Below are 24,381 nucleotides of genomic sequence, written 5' to 3' on the forward strand. Positions count from 1 at the left end.
AATAAAAAGCCCCTTCGTATGGGAAGAAAGCAAAAGTATCAGTATAGCATTTTGATTTGTTAAGAGTGCATCTGTAGTGAAAAAAATATATCAAATTGCACATTTTTAATACAGCTGTTCTTTTTATTTAGAGCTTTACTACTAAACATTTAATACTGTTTCCTGCAGTATTATAGTATTGTGTGGGGACAATAAAGAGATGCAAAAATGAATGCACTTTTATTCTCTTTCATATTACCCACAGTATGAAAAAGTTATGCTTGGTGATGTATCCTGCAGCTGATGAAACCTCAAATCTAGTTTTAAATCTTCAAACCATTTTTAGACCTTCAATTAGAAAAATACTCCTTTCTACTTGTAAAGTCACCATAACTTGCATCTACGTCAATGAGCTCTGATAAACAGTCTCTCAAGTAAGGAACTGAGGAGCATTCACATTCATAACCCCAAAACACATTACCAGCTGGGTTAAAAGTGCCTCCTGTTGATGCTCCTCCCGTGGGCTTGTGCACTCAGCCTTAAATCTGACTTTCTACTTAACATTCTGACTAATTAGTAAAGGGTTACCTAATGATTTAAGATTGTGTTGTTTTGAATAATTTTAAAATGTGGTGTTTGGGGTTTTTTTGGTATTATTTCTCCCTCTTCTTTCAGTTCTTCCATCAAGAAGAATGACTTGTAGTAGATGCTCCTAATTATTACTTCAAAGTATATTTGACAAGCACTAGAAATTGTAAATCCCTCATTTCAGCATACTGGCTGTTCAAACTACTGTCATCTCTATCAGTGGTAAAAGACAACTTAAATTTTTCCTGGATTCTTCAAACTTTCTTTTACTTCAGTTCCTGTCTAATAGTGACCAGAACAGCAAACAATCACCTTAAAGATGAAGAATGGCAAATTTCTTAATCTTAGACACATCAGTAGTCTTTGAAAATACTGACTATAAAGCTTTAATAAGTTACTTTTATCTTACTTGGATAAGATAGTTCTGTTTCATGAATTTTATTTCTTGTTTTATTAAATACACTGGTGCAGCACTTTTACTTCTCTGGTTTCTTATAGAAAAGAAGTAGAAAGCAACTAAAGTTAGATCTAGACAAGACTAAGAGAACGCAAAGGACTAGTATTTCTGGCACAGCAGAATCAAGCCAACTCAGCAACACAAGGTAATATTAAAACTCTAAAATTTTAGTTCTCTAAATTCAGATTAGATATTCACAGAACATGCCAGTTTAAGAAAAGCATTGAGCAATCAGAAATCTCCCTGAAGCACACCAAAGGTACTGAAGTCCTGCAGAAATGTAAAGAGAAGACTCCTTCAGCCAAAATTAAAAAGTGCAATACAATGTCCAAATGGTTTTCTTTTTTCCAATGAATGCAGGGATGTCCTAGGAGGAAATGCATATTCAAGTAATTGTACAAAAAAGGGCATAATAAAGGGAGAAGTATTTATTGCTTTGCTATACATAAGCTTTATGGTTTGCATCTTCCCACCTTTACACAAACATTTCATTGACCAGCAGGACCACAAACAATTGGTATTGCTTTTTAATGGTGTTTCAGAGAGATTTTAATTTCCCAATGAATTAGACCCCAAGATCTTAAATTAACAGGAAGTGATGATGCCAGTCTTTTGATAAACTGCTACGAGTGCAAGATAATGCACTCACAGTATCTGCAGCAAAAAAGAGAGACCTAAACACACCTATAATAAAAACAGGACCACCACCAAATAAATTGGTTTTGCCAAGTAGCTGCCCTATGGGCAAATTTTAGGACAACTTGGAAGCTGACACCAGTAAATTTTATTGTGATAATTGAACGCTGTATTATCTCCTGTAAAGTTAAAGTGTAGACATGGGGGAGAAAGGGAGGAGGGGATGGAAAAGAAAAGGTTTTTTTTTTTTAATTTTTTTTTTTAAATATAAAGACCATGCCAAAGAAAATGCAAATTCCCAGTTTTGATGTCTATTTTGAGGATATGAAACAAGGCTTTTAATCAATGTATTATACATCAAATTGATAATGTTAACTTCTGATTATTCCAATGTATGAAATATTCATAGAGAACTGTCCAAACTTTTACATTTCTCAGACTTCTTTTCTCTATTAATTATCATGCCTGGAAGCTTTTTAGTAAAAGCAGCAGCCATCAGCCTGACTGAACCTGACAAGCTAGCAAGGCCCAATTACACTGGCACTCTGTGGCACTTTGATGTACTGGAAACGAAAAGAGATAGGGGCAAATTGTATAGCACATTATGTTAATGACTTGATTTAATCCAGCCACTAAACTTTATGTAGCCTGTTAAAAAAGATGCTAACACTAATTACGCCACTTTGGAAAGGAAAGAAGGGGACAAGCATTTCATACCGACAAAGTGAAGCTCATAAATGTTGTAAATGAAATGAAACAAAATGAAGTAATCTATGATTAATTATACATCATAGACAAGAAGAAAAGAGAAAGAAGCAAGTGGTACAGCTAAGTACTGGAAAATCTGTTAGACACCCTTTATGATCAACATATCTAAGAAATAACCATGAACTGTCTAATTTGCAACATCCAAAAAAGAAACAGTATGATCTTAAATGGCTTAAACAGTTTGGCATACAACTCAGATTCATAGGATAATTAGCATAACCATCTCTAAAAATCACAAGACTTATTTACAGTGTTTGATTACCAGCAGGATATTTATCTCAAAAGATAAAAGGCAGTGATTTTTAATCTTAAAAAAAAAATACAAATTCAGTTGCAATTTTCACATGCTGTATTCTATAATTAACCCAAGATTTCAAATATACCAATGCCTATTTTTAAAATCCAATTTGTATCAAACATGTTGCCTTAATACTTTATAGCTTCTGTTGTCTTATCTACCCTTCTTGAACATGCACTTTGTTACCAGAGGAACAGATCAATGCAGAGAGGTAGAAATTAATGAACCTGAAATGAATCCACACTCAAAATCCCCTCAGAAGTGTTCTTAAATAATTTTGATAAAATCAGATACAGGGTGCCTAAAAACGTATAGATAAACTGTATTATAGTTTGATTTCATGATAAGTAGCAGTCATTTTAGTTCCCAAAGTTACAGGTGAAACAATTTTTTGACATTTTACATATAAAGAATGCAATTCTGTTTTCAAAAGTACCTTCTGTATCTTTTTGCAGCATATATAATTGATAGCATTTCTAAATCCCTTCTACAACTTAGAAAAGAAAAAAAGAGCAATATTTCTCATACGAAGCGTTGCTTCTTGCTACTAGTTACTTTGTAAGATGTCACACAGTCTTGAAAAAAGGATTTAAAAAAAAAAAAAAATCAAACTGCCTCTATGTGACCATATTGCATAACATTAAAAAAAAACTTAAGACTGATAGGAGATAACAACAGACGCCTGATCCTTTAAAAGGAGGCTAAGACAGAGCAGAGAACTATTAACTGTTATAAATATTATGATCAATTTTAAGTCCTAGTTTGAACATTTTTTAAGATTATTCTGTCAATGTTAGACCTAAAAGTAAGAAATATTCTTGGTTTTTTTAGAGAACTTTTAAAACAAGTCAAGATAATATAATTACTGTGCATGTCCCCAACTAATAATAGAAAACATAGCACACTGAAGTTATTGGATATTGCACATGTACAAACTTTATTGAAAACTGATGTTCAGTTCTAAAATTGGTGGGGAGTCAGGAAAGAAATCTATGTGGACGAACTAGAAATTATATGCAAGGTTTGCATGTTATTAACAACCTCAAGTTTATGCAATTGACATTTCAACAACATTCAATCAAATCAACATCCTGGGATGAAACACAGTGGGTAATTAAGCTGTGGAGATTTACTAAAGGCCTCGACAAGAGAAATTATCCTCCCCTTCCTCAGAAAGCACTAGAAGAAGCAGAAAAGCACATTTTCCCACATAAAGGCAACAGGTTGGACTTCACAACAAGGCTAAATTCTTTGGATGTTCATATTACAATAGTTACTTTTCATTAGTGAGATTTTGTGCAGGATTAAAATTTGAATTCAGATTGAAACTAATTAGAAACATCTACTTCTAAGTGTGTATGACAATAATGGAAAAGATGACAACAAATTTCCCCATTAAAAACACCTGTAAATCACATGTGTAATGTGCTCAGGTTAACTTTTCTGTGAAAAAGCATCTATTTGAACTGGAAACAGGAAAACATACTCTTAGAGGACATTAGGCTTAAAAAGTTTTCTTAGACTTACCAAATAATTTCCATAAATACTCTGACTCACCTGTTTAATATACTTGGATACTGGACTTGAAATAATACAGTCATCACTGTCAGTTATTACTGATTCAATGGCATCGTTTTCTTGTCTATCATCTTGATCTGAAAAAAAAAAAATGAAGAAAAAAAATTCAATGCAGTTAAACCCCCCTGTATTTGTAGCCCATCTGAGACTTGCTGAGAAACCTGATAGCAATATATGTGCTTTTCTAATAAGCAAAGTATAAGTGCTAGGTAAATCTTCTCTTCCTTGCAGAAGATTAACACTGGCAAATCAATGACCTTTAAAGTCATCGAAACTGTATTTTTTTCTGATTTGCTAAAAAAATAGTAATGTTTCCCAGATGAACACCGATGAGTGGAATGATATAAATCCTGTGATGAACTGATGTATGAACAACAGTTAGCTTTACATAAGAATATGGCCTGAATTTGTGGATTTCCTCTGACTACATTTAAAACCATGCACATCTAAAGAAGAATGTACTTTTGGGGGGGGGGCAGGAAATAGTTCTGTATGCAGGTGGACTATTTTCTAAAGCATTCAGGTCTTTCTTCTCTGGAGAAATTACTTATAAACACAGCAGGGATTCAACATCATGTTTTTCCAATTTTTCTAATGAATTCTTAGACAGAAGCTGCAAACAACTGAACATAAAATCTTAGCATCCTGCTTGTGCTTTTACTTTAAACTCGGTATCGTGGACGTGGTTTATTTCAATGATAAACAGTTGAAGCTCATAGGTGGAACAGGATGACCCGGCTTTTATAATCTTTAAATAAATCTGCCTCGAACAACTTTATGTCACAGATGTGATAAGACAGACTACCCCTTTCACTGTCTGAAAGGATTTCCGATATCAGCATTGGCTGTTATCTGCAGACAAAAGGAGCATATTCATTAAAATAGTCTTTAGAACAGCATAGTTCTAAGGGAGAATATAAAGACATTTAAATAGAAGCCAGGTTTCCTTTAATATTTTATGAATCTAGGTCAGATACCAGATTTTTGCATTCAATTACAATACAGTTTCCATTCGGGAAGAAAATAACACCACCATATCCAGCGCCCAGCTTCAGCTATAAAGTACACCAGGATATCATTGCTGTCATGAAGCTTCTCATAATGAGGCAGCTCCCACTGCTAGTAAGAAATGCTTAAGAAAATGGAAAGAGACAGAGATTTATTAAGAAAATACAGTCGCTTATTCATAAAAATGATTTCTACCTTCTGGTTCCAATTCTTCAGTTATTTCTGTCTCATCTCCAGAGGTACCGGAGCTCTGGTCGGCCAACTGCCCCTCTGACAGATGCGAGAGGTCGCCTTTTTCCGGTTGAATTTCTTCAGCCATCCCCTTCACCTTCTCATCTGCCAGCCTTTCTGCTTTAACCTCACGTACCATCTGCTATATAAAAATAGATAAACTTACAGTCTTTGTAACACTCCTTGAACAGCGAAAGTTACTGAAGTTCGAGACTTGCAGTTACGGCTCATTCATTATACATGGCCTTTAAACAATTATATTGCTTATGCAGCGCAGGAAACAATGAGCAGTTGTCAACTGCACTAACAAATAATTGATACAGTAGAAAGACAATTCTCTAATGACGTATATTTGTGAAAACAGAACTATTATAATCATTTGGTACCTGTCAACATATATGCAGCCTGTTAGACTTCCAGATTCATTTATATTTCAGCTCTTTCATTTCTACAAGACTCAGTTAAAAAAAAAAAACAAGCAACAAAACCAAACACCACTACCACCACCTTACTCAGTTGGCAATTTTATAACTTAAATTATACAATATTTTCTGTTTCAAAAGCAAACTAAAATTGTATTAAAAAAATCAGCTTTGCTACAACATACAAACATGTTATCTAAGGTAAAACATCTTGAGTGGATAACTTATTCTGAAGTAATCTTATTCCCTTCTTTCTCTTTGAGTACAATTACATACAATAATAACTCATCAACAGCTATAATGTTACAGAAGTGGCACCTTCCGGGGAAATTGCTGGATACTATGCATTATTTATTATCCAACAATTCTCCTCTAGGACTGAATTTTCCAGAGAGATGCTGATGCTTCACCTCCCACCCTCAGAATCTGTGAGACACCTTGCAGCTCTCCACACAACAACCAGGGTTTCCAGAAGGGGACACGAAGAGTTATTTCTATTCTAACACATTTGGAGCCACACAAAGCAAAGCAATGTTAACAAATACTGAAGAGCCTTATCCTGTAAATAAAGGTTATTCTTGAAGTTTTCAAGTTGTAGAAAACTGCCTTTATGTCTCTTTATGCTCCTCCTTGGCACAGATGATGTGTCATAACCCCTGTGTTTTTAGACAATGTTTGGCCATTCTTTTTAATTCCTTCAGTGACAGAGTTGCATTTTGTGGATAAACTTTTCAGTTTCATTATTCTACTTTCCCACCACATCAGGGTGGTATTGGTTGACTTCACTTCTCAATCAAAGCCTCATATTGGCTTAAAAGTAGAACAGTGGAAGCAAGGTAAGAGCTAGTGATTAAATATGGTGTTACACCACTAGTAACTAGTTGGGCCAATCTGCCACAAGTTACTTTCACAACCAATTGGACCATTAAAAATTACAATATTTAATACTTTTCTGCTTGGAATGCTGCATATTTAGCAATGTTCCAAAGTTACTCCATTCATTTCCTCCATCCATATACTGGTAATTTTTAGAGGGAAGACAAAATAGACTTCACACAAATGGAAGAAAATAAGTAGAGACATTCCTTCCTTTCTAATGACCAAAGAAAGATTGGCATCACAAGGAATAACTTTTTTCAGCTTTCACTGAAGTTTTGAGATCTTACTCTCCTCTAGTGTGACTTTTGATGCATGACTCTGAAGAAATGATATACACATGGAATTCAAATGCAAAATATTAAATAAAACTGCAAAACTTGATTAACCTCATACCTCTGAAACATTTGGAACTCTTGAAGTCTTCGTCTTCTCTGCAAGTTCCATGTTATTTTCAACAGCAGAGCCCTGAGCGATGGGTAAAATAAGGGGAAGCCTTTAATACATAGTAGACAAATAGCACACAAAAGTAGGTATAAATTTACTGGTGGAGAAGCATTTGGGTAGGAGATTATGCCCTCCTTTGCTTCCCTGAATTAGCATTTCTGCTTCTATGCTCTGCTAGAGCTTCTACCTGTGAGGCTGGACAATTCTTCCCAATGGTTTGGGTGAGTCAAACCATTCATCCCACCTTTTAGTCAGTCTCCTTTACCCAAAACAACGATTTGCTTTGGCATGTGTCACATTAATATCCAGGAACTAGATTCTCTGCTATTCAGAAAATTAACAGGAAAATGAAACAGACTGTTCCTGTTCAACATCAGTATGTTGAATTTCTAATTCTCTAGCATGGACACTCTCTTGCCATTTCACCATAAATTTAGACATCAGAGAACTCCCAGCTACTTCGTTATTTAGTTCTAACAGTACTTTTGGTTTGTGAAAAATTGTTGAACTTTGAGAAGTTATTGTTTGGACAGATGAAGATATGTTAAGAGTGCAACTATATGGCTAACATTGCAGTTTTCTGTATCTGAGCTCTCAAAAGATTAGATTTCACCAACATTTGATTATTTTATTATTTGTTTTAAATAAAAAAACCATTTAATAAATACTAGAGATTTACTTAATTCCTATTTCCAGTACAGCTGGAATTTCTTATTTCCAGTGTACGACTCAGAACAAAATTCTAGTTGTGGTAAACTAAACAATAGCAGAAGGAGCTGTGAATTGAAAACTGATGTTAACTTTTTGAAAAATAAAACCAATCAAGGCATTTACAAATGGAAGAAAATTACCACAGGTAGTTTTAATTAATTAATGCAACATAAAGAGCCCACCTTACCTTATTGGATATAATTAAAGGAATAACTACAGTCCATTCTTAGTTCTCTGAAGGTGGATTATTTAAGATCAAATGAAAATTTACACCATAGAGCAGATATGTTTGAGGTAGTTCCATGCAGACTCTCCTAGAATCTGGCAGGACGTACACACGATAGTGTGTTCCAAGTTCACAAGTGTAACTGTTTTTACAGTGTGTGTAATCTCAGCTGCTAAACCTTATTTTAGAGGTGACTCTGAACTGTGTCAAATTGTGTATCTCATCAGTACAATACTCAGGACCTGTCTGCATCAAGCTGGTTTCTGCAGAGCCATTTATATGTCCGTGCAAGTGGTAAACTGTACAAAGACATTTTCACTAATAACCCAGCAAGCTGAGAAACACAGTGCAGAGACAGTTGGTTGGTCCTATTAGATTCTGCCCTAAATCTATGAAAGTTAAGCTTGTGAACTGTGGAGGATAGTGAGCAGTTCTGAGGGAGGCACACAAATACCCCTGCATTGCACCCCCCACCTATACGTAGCACTATGCTGTCATTCACTGCCTGGGACATCCCAGTCCTGTGGTGCTACAATAATTGAGTGTTCTCAATTATTAGTTCTACCAATTGTCCATACTGAGACATAAGTAGTCTTTCTTGCTTCAACACGCACGAGTAAAATACTTAAAACTTACTGCCATCTGTATTGCACTGAGATCCGGAAAAGATACTTTCTTGTCCGCTTGAGCTATGCGCTGCCTTGGTTTGGGTGTTGGTTTCTGCAGTAAAATAAAAACAGTAAGACCATTTATTGCCATATTCAAACCATTTTACAGTAAATTTTGAGGGGCTGTAGTTTTTCTTGAAGACAAATCTAACTGCACTAAATTGAATTCTGAACAGGCAAGATGATAAAGACTTTGTTTGAAAAGAGTCCCCCCAGTTGGAGACACCTTTCAGAGTTCAGCCACAAATGAGTATAAAAACTCAAGAGAACGTCTACAGAATGCAATGTGAATTCCAGGCGAGAAATAATTGTAGGACTGAACTCAGTGGCATCATATATGCGGCAGAAATATTAGTTATTATCATTTATGGACTGCTTGATTACTTTTCTTGTTCTGTAGGCTTACTGTATCTTTGTCACCTTTCCTCATCCCACTCCCTTTGGAGAATTTTAATGCAGAAACAGAAAATAGAGTGGCAATAGTTGCAAAATTAACAAAATGATCTGGAAATATTTCTGTTAGAGTATTATAATACAATAGAAAAAAGCTAATATAGAAGTGGTTTATTACCCTTAACGTTTTACTCTCATGACAATGGTAGACATTATCTTCCACTTCCAGTGATTTTTGTAGTTAAAAAAAAAAAAAATATCCTTACACTACTTTTAATGTATAAGCGGTTTTTAAGAAGCTATTGGGTATCTTAGCACCATGCTCCAGGCACCAGAATAACAGCGCAGCACAGAAACACCTAGGTATCTGTCCACATGGCTTCGGTCTGGCTGCTTGAGAATTCTTTTGGGTCAAAGCTACCCCAGTTGGCTGGTTTCTGTCTGAGTTTCTAAGAGACCACAGAAATAACAGCTGATTTGAGGACTGTCACAAATTGCAACCATTGCCCTGAAATTGCAGAAGCTTGTAACTACATTTTATGTAGGACATCTACATTGGAAACAGAATTAATAAGTACTAGATTTATCGGGAAGACATCTATGTTTGTTATTTCTCCTCCGTTTTCTCCCCTCCCTTTTGCTAACCAGCTATCTATCATTATAAAAGACTTTTTAAAGTTTTGGACATGAGAAAGATTTCACATCCCAAAAGATGCTGAAGATGCTGGATATCTTCTTTACAGTAAGAACAAGTCCTGGTCATAGAATCATAGAATTGTCTGGGTTGGAAGGGACCTTTAAGATCATCTAGTCCAACCATCAACCTAACTCTGATGAAAACCATCACCAAACCATGTCACTAAGCACTGTGTCAACCCATCTTTTAAATACCTCCAGGGATGGTGCCTCAACCACCTCCCTGGGCAGCCCAGTCCAAGGTTTCATAACCTTTTCACTGTAAAAATTGTTCCTAATATCAACTTGAAGCCACTTCCTCTTGTCCCATCGCCTGTGACTTGGGAGAAGAGACCAACCCCCCCTGGCTACACCCTCCTTTCAGGGAGTTGGAGAGAGCCAGAAGGTCTCCCCTCAGCCTCCTCTTCTCCAGGCTGAACACCCCCAGCTCCCTCAGCCTCTCCTCACAAGACTTGTGCTCCAGACCCGTCACCAGCTCCATTGCCCTTCTCTGGATCCGCTCCAGCCCCTCAATGTCTTTTTTGTGGTCATCAGGGAAGAACTAATCAACCTACTGTAATAGGTCTTTTATATCTCAACTTCTTTGAGTTCATTAAATTACTTACTGTCACTGATGGAGTAAACGAAGGAGACAGAGCTGCAGTCTGTGTTTTTTCCTCTGGCAGCAATTTAGTTGCCATTGATTTCTCATTTTGAATGTAATCCCCCAAGTCTTCACCCATTGTCGATCCACTTGGTGGCTGGTAGGCAAACTTCCATTTTAATTCAACTGTGATGGTACCAGTAGCACGTCTTCCAGGATCTGTTAGTTCAAAAGTCCCTGGAAGCAAAATGCAAAACTTGTCTAAGTTATCTTATCTAAATTATCTTATATAAGAAAATGCAATGCAAAACTGAAGAGGATTAAGGAATTAAGTAACTTTATAGTCTTCATTTTACCAGCTAAATAGTGTCAAAATACTGTGTTTTGTAAATCCAAATATTACATTATATACATTTCAAACCCACAAGATTTAGAAGGGGCTGGATTACTGGTTTTGCTCAAGATGTCTTGAAGTTTTCTCAGATATTCCAATACCAGATAACTAATTCTTATTGACATATTTCAAAAGATTCAACTAAAACATTTCCATGTTTTACTAACGTTTTCTTTTATTAACAAAAATAAAAGGGTTTTAAAAATCTGTGAGTTGCTAAATCTTTATCAAAGTAGAAACACCCTAAATTCACTTGAGGGGCTGGATTACTGTCTTCGTTCAAGATGTCTTGAAGTTTTCTCAGATATTCCAATACCAGATAACTAATTCTTATTGACATATTTCAAAAGATTCAACTAAAACATTTCCATGTTTTACTAACATTTTCTTTTATTAACAAAAATAAAAGGGTTTTAAAAATCTGTGAGTTGCTAAATCTTTATCAAAGTAGAAACACCCTAAATTCACTTGAAAATTTTCTCCTATTACCCATTTCTATGGGATAATTATAGAATCTTATTTTAAAATTTTCACAAATGTCTTGTAGTTGACAACGAAATAATCATTAAGCAGCTTTTATATTGTAAATGCTCTAGTAAATTTGTAACCGATATCAACTTGGAGGGAAGCAGTTGATGGACTGAGGGCAGGGCTACTATTCACACGGTTGGAAAACAGGCTGATGGAAACCTCATGAAGGTCAGCAAAAGCAAATGCAAAGTCCTGCATCCGCCCAGGAACAGCCCCAAGTAGCAGCACAGGCTGGGGGTTGATTGGAAAAAAGCAGCCTTGCAGAAAAAAGAGCTGCTCCTGTTTGACAAAAATTAAACAAGCCAGCCAAGGTAGGTCTTTGCAGCAAAGAATAACAGCTCCACCCTGGCCTGAATTAGCACGAATGCAATCAAGTAGGTCCAGGGAAGTTGCACTTTTTCTCTACTCGACACCTGTGAGATGGCATCTGGAACACTCTGCCCAATTCTGGCCTCTGCAGCACAAGAAAGCCATTGACATCCTGGAGCAGGTCCAGTGGAGGGCTACACAGAGCTTCAGGGCACTGGAGGACATGACAGAGAAGAGGCTGAAAGAAGTGATTTGTTCAGCCTTCAGAAGAGGAGGCTCAGAGGGGATCTTACTGCCATCTCATAGGAAGGTGTGGAAAAGACAGAGCGGGAGGTGCTCAGCAGGAGGGCAGCCAACAGACACATGTTGGAACACGGGAAACCCCAGCTCTGTGAAAGAAAAGTTTTTATCATGAGGGTGATCAAACATTGGAACGAGTTGACCAGGCACGAACTAGACTTCTGTCCTTTGAGATATTCAACATCTAACTTGGCAAAGTCCTGCACAACTTGCTTGAACTGGGTCAGAGGGTTGGTTTAGATGACACCAGGAGTCCCAGCTGCCAATGATTCTCACATGCCAAGTGTAGCTCTTGATCAATTTTCCCCCCCAAATAGGCTGATTTCTGATGCCATGTTTCAAATTTATTTTAAGTGTATGCTAGCCAAAACTAGAAAAGAGGAAACTAATGAGAAAAAAAAATATGAAGCCATGCAGAAAAAGAAACCATGTTATAAATTAGCGTATCTGTCCTGAAAAAAGGAAGAAGCAGCTACATCAGAAGAAGAGGAGGTGGGAGAAAGTACATATATGCCAGCGAACCTTTTTTATCATGAGAACATAAAAAAGGACCAGTAAAAGAAGATATCAAATATTTCTAGGTTAATCTTGAACCAGACAGAAACACCTGATGTATTCCTTTTTCAAGAATTACTTCATGGCACCTACTAATTTTGTTTCACAGGTGTCTTCTCAATTATGAAAGCAGTAAATTTTTAAAGTCAGCTTTCAGCCACCCTTTCTCACCCGATGTTAAGATCTTTCTACCTAATAATGAAAGATACTCATAACACAGTAGCTAGCACAGATATTAGGAAATTTTTCCTCATCTCCAATGTAAACTTCCCCTGGTGCAACTTGAGGCTGTTTCCTCTTGTCCCATATCTCTTGTTCCTTGGGAGAAGAGACCGACCTCCCCCTGACTACACCTTCCTCTCAGAGAGCTGTAGAGAGTGAGGTCTCCCCTCAGCCTCCTTTTCTCCAGGCTGAACATCCCCAGCTCTTTCAGCTGCTCCTCATAAGGTTTATTCTCCAGACCCCTCACCAGCTCCATTGTCCTTTTCTGGACACACTCCAGCACCTCCAAGTCCTTCTTGTTGTGAGGGGCCCAAAATGAGACACAGTAGTTGAGCTGGGGCCTCACCAGTGCTGAGTACAGGGGGACAATCACTTCCCTAGTTCTGCTCTCCACACTGTTCCTGATACAGGCCAGGATGTTGTCGCCCACTCTGGGCACTCTGCTGGCTCATGTTCAGCCAACAGTCGACCAACACCCCCAGGTCCTTTTCTGCCAGGCAGCTCCAGTCACTCTGCCCCCAGCCTGTAGCACTGCAGGGGGTTGGTGTGACCCAAGTGTGGGACCCGGCACTTGGCCTTGTTGAACCTCATACCACCGGCCTCAGCCCATCAAGCCAACCCATCCAGATAACCCTCTGAAGAGCATTTCTTTGGTTTGGTTCTCACAGAGATTTAAAGATACAGAAAACAGAAGTGAAGACTTAGTTAAGTTTACAGAGGTCTAATTCTTACCTGAGATAGATCTGTCATGTGCTAAAGAAATAAGAGGCACATTGGCTTTCCCTACATAAGCACCTTCTTCCGTTTCACCATCATCAAATACATAAAAGCTTAAGGATTCTGACTTTAGGTATCGGTCTAAATCTGCATTCATTGGCACTTGGAAACACATATGGTCATCTATTTGTGGGTTGTTGCTGCTAGGGATGATGGGAGTATCATGGTCTGCAAAATCAAAGAACTTGTAGACAACATAAGGATTTGGCTGAAGATGTTTTTTTCGGGATTGTAGATTGTTACAACATTTTATTGTAATGTGGAGCTCATTTAAATTGCCATCTGTTGAAGTGCTGACTTGGGCAGTTCTGGGTATCTGCTGCTTTAAATGAAAAAGAAGTTAAATTAAAAACATTAGAATTCTTATGTTGGCAAACTCTAAGAGCTATATAAATAGAACAAATAACTGAGTATTTCAATGACACTCCAACTACTGTCTAATTTTATATGTCAAAATATTACTTGTTCTATAAATTCACTGACATCTCTTGGGTTGTTGGTGTAAGGAAATAAGAGGTTAATCCGTTCAGGTCTGTGATTGTTTGCTTTATTCTTCTAAAGTTTTATGATCTACTTGTCATTTGATTATCTACAAAGCAGTGAAGATCACAGTTTTAAGAGTGATTCATATCTAGTGCCTCTAAGGATTCTGATCTTGACAGCTATTCTGTATCAAGAAATTTTTATAACTGTAGTCCCTTTTATATGTACTTTTCAATAATAAAACTGCACTGCAGATTCCTCTGGCTTTTTCTTCCTCCAAACCCTTTACCTACATAAACAACTTACAAAAATTAGAAATCAGCATCTGAAGATTTGACTTGGTGTGATAAAATGTGAAATATTTTGATTAAATAACCCACACTGAAATAGTTAATGAGAAAGCCAAACACAACAGTTGAAGTCCTTAATATGCAACCTTAAGACTACTGTTTCTGGCTACATACAGAACTAGAAAAAAGAATTATAGCAGTTTATGTACAGTTCATGTTTCCAGGATTTCTGCCTGCCACACAGGACAGAAAATTTTATGTGTGTGTTCAAATAGTGAAAGCTTAAATTTCGGAACACAAAACTGCAGCTACTTTTGCAGCTGCAGACTGACAGAACCCTTAATAAAACGTAACCATCTGCTATAGCTGTAAGACTTTTGGTTGCTGCCATAAAACATTTCTGAAAACTGTGGCGTTTCAAACAGTTCTGTAGAAGCTGCTCTTGATTTCTGCTGTTTTTCCTATTTTATTTGCTCCCATGTAATCACTGTATTTCAGTTGCCATGTTTGAATTTGCAATTTTACAACAATTAGGGCAAAATGCTGCGTTCCACAGGCCTTACCTTTCAACTGTGTTTGGATTGGTAACACAGCTAGAAATATCATCATGAAAAATAGAGAAAACTAAATAACAGATTTTGGCATTTAACAACAGCCAGATTTGGCGAGTTTGTTAAAAATACCTTTGATTCTTTAAAAAATCAGATTTAAAGCAAATGTTACAATGTTATCAAACACAAAGTCATTCTAAAAAATGCCTACGCCGACCTTTAATAGAAATCATACACTAAACATATTTCTCACATTAAATCATGGAATCCATTGAGATTCTGGTATAACAGAAATTTACATTATGGAAGAATATAAAACATTAAAGTTACTCCAGTCAGTAATTTAAACAGCGATAGATAAAAAAATTTGCCTGTTAGCAACTCTGAAGTGTTTCAATTTATGCATTTCAACCTGATGGTTTTTATTTCTAAAAAAATTATTAAAGATGTCTGAAAGTCCTTTCTGTCTCTGTGACCCTTATTTAAACATGATTATATAGTGCATTTTATTATCAAAATTCTTTCCATTATCCATCTTTTCAATCTCAATACTCAGACATTAAGAACTTAGAGATTTTTCTGACCGACTACTTCACCTGTTCTACTGATTTAAAAAAAAGCAAAAAAACCCCACCATGAAATAATTTCAATCTCAATACTCAGACATTAAGAACTTAAGAGATTTTTCTGACCGACTACTTCACCTGTTCTACTGATCTGAGACTCGGTTGGTTTAACATTCCTGAATATTGCACTAGAACAAAACGTTAACAAAATTTGGCACTTACAGGTTAAGAAAATTAAAAGTAATAATTTCAAATATTCTAGTGATGATTCCAGTAAAAAAAAAAAAAGAACTGAAGTTTAGGACGATGTCTCTTGAGTAAAGGTATAATTCAACTAGTTCTTTACCTCTTTATACGAAAAACATGTTATTCTACTGCTGAAGATATTTTTCAGTTCAAAAACCTTTAATTTAGTTAACCTTGAACATATAGAGACTTGAAGGAAACTATTTGAACTGAAAAACTTACTTTTGAACAGTTTACTCTATCAAAACTATGAAGTACAAACCCAAACACACCTGGGATGGTTGTTCACGTTCCCTCAAACCGGATGTTATATATCCCAGAGCCTTTGACCTCTCTTTGTAGAGATGAATAGCTTGATCCATAGGAACTCGTAACCTGATCCAGTATTCTAATCTACCATAATTTTGAATGTTTTCTTTGACTCCTGAGGAATAAATACATATGGGATTGCATTATTTTTCTTTTCAAAATTGAAGTACTTACATCAAAAGCTAGGAAACCCCACAAATTAAAACTTAGTTCTCTTGTGACTAAGCATTATGACAGCATTTGGGGCATAAGTGGTGCAGTTCATCTTAGGATCAGAAACAACAACTCCTCTGGCTCCACATGTATGATCCAACACCAAAACATGACCACTTTTTCATACTGTAATCTGCAATATTTACTGTCCATATAGTCAAGTTCATTATTTATAATCCCTTTAAGGCAAGTAAAGCTTAGGAAAGTTTTATATCTCAACAGTTGGAAGAGTCCCACAAAGTGGTATGCAGTTTAAATTACTGGCAAAAATACCACTTTACGACAGCTTATTAAACCAAATTTTTGACAAAAGTAGGTAGTTAGAGGTCTCTGAATATACCGATCTGACAGAATACTTTTAAAAGTAATATAATAAAGCAAAACGAAAAAGAATATCAGTCTTATTTTTAAATATCTTCTCTGCAGTATTCATAAAGAAATGCTAACATACGACTAGTATTACAATGCAATCGAGTACACTGCTCTACTAACTACCCTCTCCATGGTTTTTCCTGTACAATTCTGTTGAGTCAAGTGATACCATCTTTTATTAAAATTCTATACCTGTGGAGTAGTAGCACTTTGCAAGTAATCTTTACACAAGACAATGAATCACTTCTATTTTCAGACAAGATTTTCTAATACCATTTCCAGCATGTCACATACTTTTAGCACCACATACTTCAAGATCACTACACTAACGCCATCTTTGTCCTCAGCCACTAAGGGCAAAATTGCACCTGTAAGAGCTTTTCCACAACTCCCAGAATCACAGAATGCTATGGGGTTGGAAGGCACCTCTGGAGATCACCTAGTCCAGGTTGCACAGGACGTGTCCCAGGAAAGGTTTGAACATCTCCAGAGACAGAGACTCCACCACCTCTCTGGGCAGCCCCTTCCAGTGCTCCAGAATCACCAGAACATTCTGCACATCCAACAGGAAATATCATGTTGTGTAAACCTCTTTTTTTGCTTCTGAAATAGTAATACATGAACTCATTTTTGGCCAAATACACATTACTTCATTGTCACTTCCAATACTGCATCAAACAGAATACTTAACACGTTAATTACCAACTAAGTTTGCCGTGCTGTGGATCTTCCCATTGTTTTCCAGGATCTCGTGAAACTTCAGTTGACATTCAGCCAACGTTTCATACTCTGTGCCATAGGCATGATGAACTTCAAGTGTGATAGTGCTTTGCTGTACATACTGCAAGAAGCAGTTGTCGGCCTGCACAACGTACTGAGAAGTGAAGTCATACGACGGGGTGCGCCCGTAAACTATCGGGGTTATCTGAAGTTCAAAGTCATAGAAGGCATAAGTACAAAAAGTGGCAGGTTCGTGGTCTCCAAAAGCGTGCATAGCTCCAGAAGAGAAGATCACTTTGCCAATATGGATTTCAAAAAGGTTCTCGCCTCTTCGTAAATGCAAAGTTTCATCAAATTCATCCACTGGATCACCTGGCAATACTTCTGGCCTGGATTTATGCGGTGTTGTACCATAGACAATATCACTTAGTTGGGCTGCAACAAATAAAATAAAATAGAGCTACAATATGACCATCTTGTTTAAAATATAGTTAATGACCGAGTCGACAGGAAAAAAGCATAATTCAATTATATTAACAATGTTACTTTCCTAAAGGCATTACCAAAAACCACACCACACTTAAAATCATACATCTACTGCTCATTTAGCACAATGACAACAATCAGGAACACCCCCACCATGGAGCTGCTTCAATAGATGTAAAAATAGACACAGACCCCTAACAATTAATAATAGATTACAAGGGAGTTATCAAGCAAAAATTCAGAAGTCTTATGCAGTGATCAAAATAAGTACCACTATGTAAACATAGCAGAGACATAAGATACATATTTTTGTAGAGTTGAACTAAATTTGCCAGGGAAAGAAAGAATAGATCTGACTTTCAACCTCTGTAATATCTTGAGAGGATGGAACTATCAGCAAAGACCTTTCCATGTCGCCTGGCCTCACAGGTGGTAAATGGCAAACAAATCAAAATACATGCTTACAGAATTAAAACACAAAATTTCAGGCTTCCTGTGCACCTTTTACACACTGAAGCCATTAAAACAGCATTTTAAATTCATCATACTGAAATATTCTGTAGGTATATTACTTTAGGATTTTTTAGCAGCAGATAAATCTAAGTAGTATAAACTGCTTTGTTGAATTTTGTTTGATTAATAACTTTATCACTTAAGTCAATGAAACATCACACAGATTATTTTCCATCAAAGAACTGACCTTTCTACTAGTTTTAGGAACTAAGAAATAATTCTACAATAATTATTTGCAGGAGATAAAACATCAAAAAAAAAAAGAGGAATATAAAGATACCTTCTAGTTTTCTGATGCGTGCAGCTCTGATATCAAGAAGACGGACATACTGTTCCAGTTTTAACTCATAGTCTTTCTGTAGATGTTCCATTTTCTGTGTCACTGCTTCTACTTCAGCCTGAAAAAAATAAGCATGTAAAAAGGACTTGTGAGGCTTGTCTGCACTGATGCTGCACATACTTTTGGCTACAAATGAAAATAAAATTAGATGTGAGGAAAGAACATTTAGAGTACACAAAAAGAGCAGCCATTTTTAATTCAGCAATACAGAAATCAGTTTGAGTTTTGGCAAAATCTAAAAAACATTATTAGGAAAAACAGACTATTATTTCAGCACAATGGTCGCAATAGTTTCTGTAATGATTTTGTTACTTTAAACTTGTATTAATTAAATGAAAAGTCAAAATATGACCTGCGGTAATCCAGCGCAAGAGAGTAAAAGCAGAGTGTTGTGGCAAAGGAAGCTTATTTGGTAAGTACACAACTATTTTTCCTGTGAGGACCTGCTGAGAGCTCAGAGATAATCCCAGGAAGGTTTGAGGCCTCTGATCTAAAACGCTGATGTTATAGTCATTTGGGTCTCATGCTTTTTAAACAATACTTTCAACAACAGCAGATCTTATATTATCGATAAGCAGACTGGCTTTGTTGCTGAATTTGCAAGTCTTAATTATTACAAGTTTCAGTGCCTGTTAATATGTTATTATCAGGCTATTTTCCACTGCAAGTAGAGTTTAGTACCTGGTAACCTTTGTTAATTTTGTGCTGCACAATTAACATATTCCTTGTCTTTTCAAGTTCTTGCACTGTTTCAGCATGTGTTAATTGCAGCTCCCGCATGGAGTGTTCCAAATCTTTATGGATATCATCTTCTACTTTTTCCAAAGAAATAAGGTCCCCGTTCTTCTGCTGCTTTTGAACCTGAAGCGAATTTGAAAAATTACTACAACAAACTTCTGCAAAATATTTGGATTTATTTTTGCTGGTTAAACGTAACACTGGGGTATAATTTTGGAAAAACAATAAGACAGTAAGCAAAACTTTGTAAATTTTGGGCATGAGGTAACAAAAAATAGGAATGAGGTAGACCAGTGTCAGGATTGTATTCAGTAATATGATCTTGTAATTATCAGGAACCAATTAAAATGTATGAGATATTCAGAAGCAATCACTCCTCTCTATCCAATGAAAGCACAAACCCCTTAATATATTTGCCTTTTATACAATTAATAATCCTCCTTCAGTGAATGTACAAAAGCTGTATTATTATTCTCAAGTCTACATTGCTTCTGTTACTAATACTGGGATTTTAGTTTCCATATAGGGTTTTGTTTGGTTGGGTATTTTGCTTTTTTTCATTATCATTATAGAATTATCATTTGCATTTCAGCGGCAGAAAAAGATTCTATTGGCAGTAAACACTTCCTTCAAGGAAATACAACGTAAGGCACTGGCACAGTGGAAACTTAATGCAAACTTATTTTTTCACTGATTTCTTTCCCTCTCCCCCACTTCATTTTCAATTTCACTGTAAACAATAAAGTTACAACTTAGAACATCATCTGGGTATTTTTGGTTTTCCACTGTAACTAACAAAGAGAAGTTGCTAAGCATCGCTGTATCACGTTTTAGAACTTCCACACTTATAGTCCACTCACACACACTACAGAATTGATAAACAAAAATTGTTTTTTAATAAATGTTATAGGAAAAGCAAGATATCATAATTTAACTGAGAGTAAATATTTTTTTTTAAAGTGCTTCTGAATCTGGTTTAATTCACTTTTGATGTTACAATGAATTATCTACACAACTCTACATTTCATCCTGGGAAATTTTTCATTTTCCCTTCTGCTTCACTGTAACTGAAAAATGACAAAAGCACAAATACGGGCTGGAAGCATTCACTACTAAAAGATGCACAAATAAATTAGCCCTTGATAATCCCTGGCGGTGTGTACAAAACATGTAATGGTCAACCAAGGGGTTAAGAAAAAAAAAAAAGAATAAATGCAAAATATATAGAATCATAGAACAGTTTGGGTTGGAAGGGACCTTAAAGATCATCTAGTTCCAAACCCTCTTACAATCATTGTTTGTGAGTTACCTTTAGATGCAAGAGGGCTTCATTGAGTTCTGCCACATCAACGATCATTCTTTGTGAGTTACCTTTAGATGCAAGAGGGCTTCATTGAGTTCTGCCACATCAATATCACTTTCCTGAAATAGAAATACTTAATGAAAAGGTGTTATCAGCTGTGAATGGATATCGAAGAAATACATTCCGAATATCAAGATGCTTTCTCACTCGACATGACATTTTGCTTGATATCATGAATAAACAAACACTGCTATATTTCTGTATTCTTTTACTTTCAAGAAGTACTTGCACTATGCATAAAACATAGAATGGGTTTTATTTTTTCCTCATATTCGAAACAGAAATAGAGTTCACCTCGGTCAAAAGCTTCACATGATTTTTCAGTTCATCTAGTTGTTGCTTATGTTCCAGGTAGCATAACTGCAGGTCTTTGTTCTCTTGCATCAGCTTTTCCTTTTCATCTTAAGATAGAAAAAGAACAGAATACTCTACTTAATGCAACATACTTATAAAAATTATAAACTTGCTTTTTATATTAGCTTACGCATAAAAATTTAATTTCAAAATGTAGAAACTAATTTATTTTGTTTAGGGAAAACTTTGATGTTAACAAGAGAGAAAGAGAGGGACAGAAAACTACTCTTTGATCTGATACAGGTATATGGATTAAAAAAAGCAAAACATTCTTACTTTTGTTAAAAGAGAACTTACAGCATCAAAAATCTACACTTTGAATATTTCTAAATAGAAAGATATGTCCAACAAAGTACAGCTTTCTGTTTTGGGGGAAGGGAGAGAAGAGGGGAGTAGAGAGGATATAAAACTCTGCCAATCTGAATGACTTACCAAACACCATTAAACTTCCCGGTAGGTTACACAGGTTCTACCCAAACACCCACTGATGCATAGCTACGTGCACAATGATTTCTCAGTGAGTTGTGAGAAAAAAACCCAAGGATTAGCCGAAAAAAATGTAATAATAACAACATACCTACTTCTACATGGAAAAGTCTTAAAAGCAACCTTTTCTCAAAATCACTGAGGTTTCTAAGGAACCAAAGTACTCTCTTTGCTTTCTCTCTCCTTCCTTCGTCAAACTCCTTATTCTCTTGATAACAAGGTTTTTTCCCCTTCAATTTTTTCCTGTGTTTTTTGAAAGTCCCAAAGTTATATTCTCATACAATGTACTTAAATACTATGAATTCATATTTTAGGTCAGAATTATATAAATGTTAACTGTCAACCTGATGTGCAAGTACTAGCCTTTGTAATTCCCATCTGCACTCGTGGGATTTGATTGGTAAAACATTACATACTTAGTTGAGAACACATTCTACTGCTTTCAACAAAATAGTTCACAATATCTTTTCAATGCTGGAATCTTTTCTGTTGCCCCTGAGGGCGTGATGCACAGCGCAGCTATTTCTATAGATTAGCTTTTCAGTTTAGAGGCTTGAACTCAGCAGGGAACAGGTGGCTGAGATGCTGACCTCAAGGGGTTTGAAATGTTGGAAAAACTGACATCAGGTTAGTTTTAGTCTTGCAGGGTTTATATATCAAATGACATCTTCTCTAAAAATGAATCAGTTAATGCCATTGCTCCTATACACAGTAGCCCGACTCGTACATGTGTCGGGATTCCACAAGAGTCACTTTCAATTCAAACACATAATCACCAGTAAGGTTTTAATTTTCTTCAGTTATGAGGAAAATGTAATGCATTTGTGCAATTGAGAAGAAAATCTAATTAGAAACACTAAGGGCTAAAAGTTTGAAAGTAAGAAAACAATTAAAATATGCCTTGTGAATGGGCAGAGAAGGCAGGACTTCATAAAAGATGGTGAAGTCCAGTCTTGGGGACTCTCCCAAACAACATACCTGAAAGACCTGTATCTGTTGGGAGGGGCCCCTCATGCTGATGTCATTTCTTTTCCCTACAATATAAACTGAGATCTGAACTGGCACTTTTTCCAGGGATAAGGAGACAAGGCATCACCCCTCTCTCATTGTTATGACTTTCTGACAGTAGCAGCAAGCTCAGTCCACTCTTTTTCTGCCATGAACCCCAGAGAAGTTTTTGTATACATCTTTAATATTCATTCACACTTGCTGCTTAAAAAGTTCACTTCAAAACTGTAAATGCTGTGTAAAAGGAAACTAGCTTTTGTTCAAACTGAGGTAATTTTAACAGCTTGTTGAACAAAAACGAGCCAATCTGTCAATAGCCCAGCTCAGCCTAGCTCAGCACTACCCATGCTGCCTCTCCAGATTCCCAACAGGCTGCTTCTCAATCATCCCAACCAAAGATAAAAATGCAAGACATGCAGGGAAAGAGGCAGGAGGAAAAGGAATACTTCTGCAACAGCCTTTAGGGAGCGGAAGTGAGAGGAGGGTCCTGCCATTCAGTTTTCCCATAGAAGTACACTGCTTTTCATCAGGAGCCACTCAAATTCTCTATTGTTTGTTTCCACTTATAATACCATCAGCACTGATGGGAGCACACTTGGATCAGGGTTGATGCTGCTGCTTAGCTTGTGTCCTTAATTTAATCCAAAAGCTGCAACTGAAGGGGAAGGAGGGGGGGGGAGAGAAGAGGCAATCCTCACACCACTGGTGACCACATCCCACAAGAACACATCATCACAATGGTATCAAGGTTTTCAGTAGCCAGGCCATGACAGTAACAGCACAAGAAAGAGAGAAAAAACTTCCCCAAAGGCTTTGGAGAACACCTCCACAGCAGCTTGTGTGAAAGGCTACAGAGCCACAAGTGGAAGCAGGCTACAGATTTGCAGGTGGCACTCTGTGCTGGTAAGTGCTTTCTAAGACACCTAAGGCACTGTATAATAACATTCAGCTCTAACCAAAATACATGTTGTGCCAATATATGCAATATCCAAAAGCAGCATTTAAATCAATTCGCACAGGTGTCTTCCACATGGAACACTTGTCCATATTCACAAAACATGAAAATAATTAGAATCATAATCAGCAAAAACCTCTGCATTTGTTCACCCCCTACATAAATTCACAGAAAGAGTTCTTATAGACCAACTAGTACCAACCAGGTACAACGTCAGGGGAGAAGAAAGCCACCGCTACCTTTCCCTGGACAGAAAAAGTATTTGCTTTGAAGCCAATGGAGACTTATTTTGCTTGCTTTCCCATCATCTACCCACCACCATGTACAAGAGCTTCTATCCTCTCCCTTGCCAAATGCTCTATTTGTCTAGGTCCAATTTTGGGCAACAGGATTGCCTTCTTTGGTAGCCCATGGGGTAAAACTGGAACTGTATTCTCTATCCTCTCCCTCCCCCTTGCCAAATGCTCTATTTGTCTAGGTCCAATTTTGGGCAACAGGACTGCCTTCTTTGGTAGCCCATGGGGTAAAACTGGAACTGTATTTATGCTGATGTTCAGCTGCCTTTCCCTGGACATAAAAAGTATTTGCTTTGAAGCCAACTTGCCTACTTTCCCATCATCTACCCACCACCATGTACAAGAGCTTCTATCCTATCCCTTGCCAAATGCTCTATTTGTCTAGGTCCAATTTTGGGCAACAGGATTGCCTTCTTTGGTAGCCCATGGGGTAAAACTG

General features: G+C 36.7%; 1 protein-coding gene across 5 annotated transcripts in view; it reads right to left on the reverse strand.

Annotated features, from left to right (window-relative positions):
* Nucleotides 1–24,381, reverse strand: part of RPGRIP1L (RPGRIP1-like) — an 81,323-nt gene that overhangs the window by 24,252 nt on the left and 32,690 nt on the right. For 3 of the 5 annotated variants that reach the window (XM_014942558.1, XM_014942559.1, XM_014942560.1), the window contains exons 11-22: nt 21,138–21,244; nt 20,852–20,902; nt 19,424–19,603; nt 18,683–18,800; nt 17,386–17,838; nt 16,062–16,213; nt 13,609–13,975; nt 10,588–10,802; nt 8,862–8,945; nt 7,238–7,309; nt 5,508–5,685; nt 4,284–4,381 (exon numbers count right to left, since the gene is read on the reverse strand). In XM_014942558.1, the coding sequence (XP_014798044.1) occupies nt 4,284–4,381; nt 5,508–5,685; nt 7,238–7,309; nt 8,862–8,945; nt 10,588–10,802; nt 13,609–13,975; nt 16,062–16,213; nt 17,386–17,838; nt 18,683–18,800; nt 19,424–19,603; nt 20,852–20,902; nt 21,138–21,244 (2,075 nt within the window). The remainder of the gene's footprint in view (nt 1–4,283; nt 4,382–5,507; nt 5,686–7,237; nt 7,310–8,861; nt 8,946–10,587; nt 10,803–13,608; nt 13,976–16,061; nt 16,214–17,385; nt 17,839–18,682; nt 18,801–19,423; nt 19,604–20,851; nt 20,903–21,137; nt 21,245–24,381) is intronic. The other 2 variants (XM_014942561.1, XM_014942562.1) reach the window with 2 other exon arrangements.

The sequence above is a fragment of the Calidris pugnax genome, unplaced genomic scaffold (genome assembly GCF_001431845.1).
Source record: "Calidris pugnax isolate Ruff unplaced genomic scaffold, ASM143184v1 scaffold28, whole genome shotgun sequence".
Classification (NCBI taxonomy): Eukaryota; Metazoa; Chordata; class Aves; order Charadriiformes; family Scolopacidae; genus Calidris; species Calidris pugnax.